The sequence below is a fragment of the Penaeus monodon genome, chromosome 38, assembly GCF_015228065.2.
Source record: "Penaeus monodon isolate SGIC_2016 chromosome 38, NSTDA_Pmon_1, whole genome shotgun sequence".
NCBI classification, from domain to species: Eukaryota; Metazoa; Arthropoda; class Malacostraca; order Decapoda; family Penaeidae; genus Penaeus; species Penaeus monodon.
In genome coordinates, this window is record NC_051423.1 from 3,271,051 (window position 1) to 3,277,050 (window position 6,000).

At 37.1% G+C, this 6,000-nt stretch overlaps 1 protein-coding gene across 1 annotated transcript in view; it reads left to right on the top strand.

Annotated features, from left to right (window-relative positions):
- The window catches only part of LOC119596632 (probable E3 ubiquitin-protein ligase HERC1), a 63,718-nt gene that overhangs the window by 43,249 nt on the left and 14,469 nt on the right, over positions 1–6,000 (top strand). The window contains exons 47-59 of the mRNA XM_037945968.1: positions 193–468; positions 1,190–1,344; positions 1,635–1,836; positions 2,183–2,319; positions 2,612–2,796; positions 3,092–3,294; positions 3,472–3,645; positions 3,900–4,024; positions 4,135–4,297; positions 4,496–4,616; positions 4,848–4,966; positions 5,266–5,411; positions 5,586–5,766. Of these exons, the coding sequence (XP_037801896.1) occupies positions 193–468; positions 1,190–1,344; positions 1,635–1,836; positions 2,183–2,319; positions 2,612–2,796; positions 3,092–3,294; positions 3,472–3,645; positions 3,900–4,024; positions 4,135–4,297; positions 4,496–4,616; positions 4,848–4,966; positions 5,266–5,411; positions 5,586–5,766 (2,187 nt within the window). The remainder of the gene's footprint in view (positions 1–192; positions 469–1,189; positions 1,345–1,634; positions 1,837–2,182; positions 2,320–2,611; positions 2,797–3,091; positions 3,295–3,471; positions 3,646–3,899; positions 4,025–4,134; positions 4,298–4,495; positions 4,617–4,847; positions 4,967–5,265; positions 5,412–5,585; positions 5,767–6,000) is intronic.

Sequence of the window (6,000 nt, forward strand, 5' to 3'; positions counted from 1 at the left end):
TCCTCCTCCTCCTCCTCCTCCTCCTCCTCCTCCTCCTCCTCCTCCTCCTCCTCCTCCTCCTCCTCCTCCTTTCCGTCACCCTCATTCACCTGCCTTTCGCTGCTAGGTATCTTTGTAATGCATTCATACAAATATCTCGTTTCTTTAGCCACCTATCAGATCTTAACAAAATAAACTGCTTTATCTAAACAGCTTCCGGAGCTCGACCGCGTGATAGCAACATAACCGCTGTACCTGATCGAAGCCTGGGAGAACAGGCTGCTGCTCTCACCTCCCCGATTGCAAGAATCTCCGCTCTCCGGCGCACCACACACGCCCTCAGGGTCACCATAGCTCGTGCCGTTGTGATGCGAGCTCTGTCTCTCCTTGCCCTGAGTGGAGGGTCTTGTGATCTGTGGGCTGGGCTGAATGCCCTGGGGCTCTGCGATGTTCGCCTCCTTGTCCGATTGATGTGGCTGGTTGCTCAAGGTAGGAGCAGCATGTTAAGGGATGTTTTGTTTTCATGTTTTATGCATATCTATCTATATGTTTATTTATCTATTTATCTATTTATCTATTTATCTATCTATCTATCTATCTATTTATCTATTTATCTATTTATCTATTTAATCTATTATCATCTTTATTGTATCTATCTATATTATTATATTAGATATATATCATATTATATATGTTATATATATATATATATATATGTATAATATATATTATAATATATATATATATATATATATATATATATATATATATATGTATTATATATTATATATATATATATATATATATATATATAATATATATATAGTATATATATATATATATATTATATATATATATATATATATATATATATATATATACATATATATATATATATATATATATATATATATACTTATATACATATATGCATATATACGTATATACATACAAATGTGAATATGTATATGTACGTATATATATGTACATGTATGTATATATATGCATACATACATAAATACATAAGTATATAAATACATGAATACACAAGTATATAAATACATGAATACATAAATACATAAATACATACACATACACACATGCACACACACACACACACACACAATTAGGTCTTCCCAGTTTGCATGGCTTACGGTCATAATGGTGATCTAATTATTATTAGTGGAGTTTGTTTGTTTTTTTCTTGAAGGACGTGTACCACTTGATGGCTCTGCCCGGACGACTGGTGCAGTGCTACAGCCAACAGACATCACCACAAGCCTCGCACACTTGAGTGATGCTATTGGTGCTCTTGCCCAGAACGACACAGATGCAGCCAAACTGCTTCTACATTTGTGTACACAGGTGCTGTTCAAGGCTTTGTGGTTTTAATGCTTAGGTCAAGTATTATTGGTTTTTACCTAGCAAGTGCTATATAAATCTTATATGCCCAGTTCAACAGGTGGTCAAATATCTTTTATATCTGTGACTAAATATGAAGGTAATTGGAAAAATTTCAGGAACACAGATCTATATTTTCTCTTAAAGATGTACATAGATACAAAATAATTAAAATGTCTGATGATCAGGTATAAAATGCTTGCAATTCATCTTTTAGATAGTTTAGCAGAATGTAATTGTCGTGTGATTTCCAGCACTTGATGGTAGCAGCCATGGGCATGTCCAGTGGAGACATTGTTGGAGGATCAGGAGAAGAAGATGTCGATGTGACGCTTTGTGAGGAAAGGCGAGGCTGCCAGAATGCCTCCGCCATGCACCAGACGAGCTTTCCCGTGACGCAGGCTCTCGTATCCCTCCTGGCTGCCAATTCCTCCCTTATCCATTTGGCAGGGAAAGGTAAGATATTTCTGGGTTATTAGTTTTGTTTGTCTCTAAAGGTATGGTATTTCAGGTCAGTTTTGGATTTTTTGTTAGTATAATTTTTCCTTTAAAGTTTAGTATTTGGAATTTTTAAATCTCTAGTTTATTGATCAGTTAAATATGCAGGGTATTTGAGATTGCAATAAAGGAAAATGTCATTCTAATATATATATCAATAGATAAACGATGCCATTATGGTCTTATACTTCATTTCAAAATATATTATTAACACTAATTACATAAGAAAATACGTGTTCGACTTCATATATCTTACTTTGTTGAGAATGGTTCCTCTTATCAAATGATTTTATCCTCTCTTCAGGAGAAGCTGTAACATCTCCAGTGACAGCCAGTGGGGGACAGGGAGACCCTGGAATTCAACTCGCTAATGCCCTTGCCGCTTGCATCCTGTCCACGCGCCTTCCACATTCACACCGTCAATGGGCTGCAACTCAGCTGGTTAGTTACTGGACAAGCTCATGGTTTTAGAGTTGTATGTTTAGGTGAACTGTTGTGGTATGTAAAGTCTGTAATTTTTATTTTTGAAATTGGCATTGTATAAAAAGTGACTTCATGTCAGTCATTGTTAGATAACTTTTTTGGCTTCATACACATCTCTCTCTCTCTCTCTCTCTCTCTCTCTCTCTCTCTCTCTCTCTCTCACTCTTTGTTTTCTTTTCTTTTCTTTTCTTTTCTTTTCTTTTCTTTTCTATACCCCTGGACATGTTTACTACATCAGTGTTCTTTTTAGGTTGAATGCATTGGAGGTCGTGCACAGTTGGCTGAGCACTGTAGTGATTTTCCGGGGCCTAACATCAGTAGTGCAGCCGACTTCACAGGAGCTCTGCCACGTGTGCCAACTTCTTACCTAGAAGGGCATACTGCATGTGCTTCGAGAGCCCTCTGGATGCCAGGAAAGAACTTGCTTGTTACCAGGTTAATATTCTTTGAATTCTTTTAAGATTAGATATCAGTGATTTGTTAATATTTAGGGTTTTGGATTTAATTGTGTGAATTTTCTTTATTTTCATTGTTAGCTTTGAGATCATTAGTTTTGTTGATTTTGAAGTCTTGTACTGTACTTGCAGCTTTGAGTGTAAATAAGAGGTTGAAGGGAAGAATAAGAAAATAAATGTATATGCCAAAGCCCTTTCTATTTTATTGCCATGTCTATAATATTGTCACATATTCAAGATTATAAAAATATCTCATAGAAGGATTCCTTTGGCAGTGGACACGATGGCTCAGTAAGAACTTGGAAGGTGAGTCAGCGTTCTCATGCCTGCCAAGAACACACATTAGTGTTCCAACAGGATGAGAATGACAGCAACTACTCAGTCAACCCTCCTGCCATAGAACATGTGGTGGCATTACCAACTGGACGGCACATCGCTGCATCTTCTGAGAATGTTCTCAATATATGGCCATTGAACAGTAAGTGTGAACTTCTTTTGTCCAGTGTTTGACTGGTGGGTTGGTAGAGAGCAATGACTAGGAATACTAATGATGATCTAGATAATACTGCTGTATGAATATTTTATCTTTTTATGAAATTATATTGAAAGATGTAGTATTACACTTTGTACATTGTAAGGCCATATTCCATTACAGGTAGCACTGTGGCAGCATGGACAAGTAGCAGCATCATAACAGCACTTGAGGCTCCTCTGCATGGTGTGTGTGACCTCATGATCACTGGGCATCATGATGGCTCTGTTACACTAGCTGCCTTTACAGCAAGTGGCATTATTCCAAATCCTATTAGGCATGCTGGAAGGCAGGATGGTAAGGAAGTATACCTTATTTGTTACATAATCAGTATTTTGATGCATAAGAGAACCTTTAAACCTGATTAGAGATTGAAAAAGAAAAAAGAAAGAAAAAAAGTGACAGTTTTTTCATTAAAAATGTGGCACTGATTTCTATGATAAAACTTCATAAATTTAAGACTTTTTTTTTTTAATGATTTCTACAAATGTATGATGATTCCCATGTAATCAAAATATATTTTTACCTCCTTTACTTATTTCTTTCCACAGTGTATGTAAGTTGCCTAGCGTGGCATGACCAAGATAAAGATCTGGCAGTGGGTTTCAGCGACGGAGTTGTCCGTGTTTGTTCAGTCCAGTCTGACGTGGGGAGTGTTACTGTTCAAGCCCAGCAGGTAAGTATTTGATTAGATAAGCTCATGGGAAGTTGGCTGAAATTCACTGTCTGAAATATATATTGGAAAATTTAGGCAAGTTTACTCAGCTTATCCCCTTGTTGTCATAGGGACCAGTTCAGTGCCTAGAATGGAGTAGCAACTGTTGCTTGCTAGCTTCATGTGGGGAAGGCGGCACTAAGGTTTGGACTCAGACGTCAAGTGGATGGACTCCCGTATATTCCTTGGATTACAAATCTCTACCACTATGCATAAAATGGTCTCCAGTTATAAGTGAGTTCATAGACCTTGACTATGTGGTATAGCTCTTCAGTTTTTATATATTTAAGAGTGAGAAGAATTTAGAGGTACAGAATCCTCAGTCTTAGAGGCTACACACACAAGATAGTATTACTTATTGAGAATGATGATAATATTTTTATTTATTTATTTATTTATTTTCTTACAAATCACCATATTCCATGTTTGCAGGTGGAGTTCTTGAAGGGGAATGTACCCACATGTTAGTTGTGGGGCATGAGGATGGTCTAGTCACAGTGTGGGTAGTGCCCCAGAGTCCTGCTTCCACTGGGGATTCAGAATATAGGGGCAGGTAGGATGCTGCGATATATATTTTTTCCCCTATATATTTCTTTCTGTTTTGGTGATTTCTTTTGTATGGCTATTGTTTCAAAATAGAAAAAGGAAATATTATGTCTATATTTCTTTTGTTTTGTTTGGTGTACATATCTGTGAATGATCTAGAACTCTGCTTTATAATATGTTTAAAGTAATAATGAAGTGTTTTCATAAATGAACAGAAAATTATGCTATGTGATTACAGTGCACAGCATGTGGAAGGTTCCGAGTCATGTGACCCAAGGTGCCAACTGCAGCTTCGAGGCCACCAGAGCCCAGTTACTTCCTTGGCCATCTCAACCTCGGGTCTTATGCTGGCAACAGGTATGGAATGTTTTTTTTTTAATTATATTTAATTTTTTTAAAGTTTGTCAAGTAATTGTAGTGATGCTACTGTAATAACAATGATGATAAAGATGTAAGTTGCAATATAGATGATAGTAAAAATGATGATAACTGTGTTGATAAGAATAATAATGATAATTTTAGTGGTGATGTTCAGTGGTAATACGATGGTACTGATAGAATGATAATAATGATATCCTGATGATGATAGTGATAATGATGCTATAGATGATAGTGATAATGATAAAGCTATTTTCAAATCAAATTTTCTTTTCCAGGTTGCCAGAAGAGCATGAATGGAATGGTGAATGTCTGGTCTCTACAAGAAGGCTCGCTACTTCAGACTTTGGTTGGCTCGGGAGGAATTAATGCCTTGGTTTGGTGTGGAACGTCTGGCTTGGCCATTTGCGTGTCCCGATCGCAGGTATGAGGTGTCTGCGCTTCTGATGTTGTATGAATGGCAAAAAAATTCACTGTGTTGATAAAATGTCAGAAAAATCTTGTGCTGTCACTTTGTTATGATTGAAGCTTGTGTCCCAGCAATTTAGTGAAAGGAATGAAAGAATTAGGATGTAACAAGATGGCGCCTCACTTCCAGAACGTAGTGTTTACAGCGCTATCGGATGACCAGTTCTTCAAGCTCCGCATCCCGGCTTTCTGTCGCACCCGTTTGCACACGTGGGGAATGACGGGGCTGCATCAGGCTCCCTGTCTGCGAGCGCTCTTGTCCCACCTTCCCTCTCTGCTGCTCTCTCAGTACCAGCATGAGAAGCCGATGGGTAAGTGGGTAGGGAGAAGGGAGTAAAGAGGAAAAGCCTGGATTGTTAAGGTTTTGTTATGGATAATGCTGGTTCGTTTGGCTGACTGGCGTGAATTTCATTTTTATTGTTATTCTTCTTCTTTTTCTCCTTTCTTCTTCTTCTTCTTCTTCTTCTTATTATTATTATTATTATTATTATTATTATTGTTATTATTATTATTATTATGATTATTATAATTATTGTTATTATAAT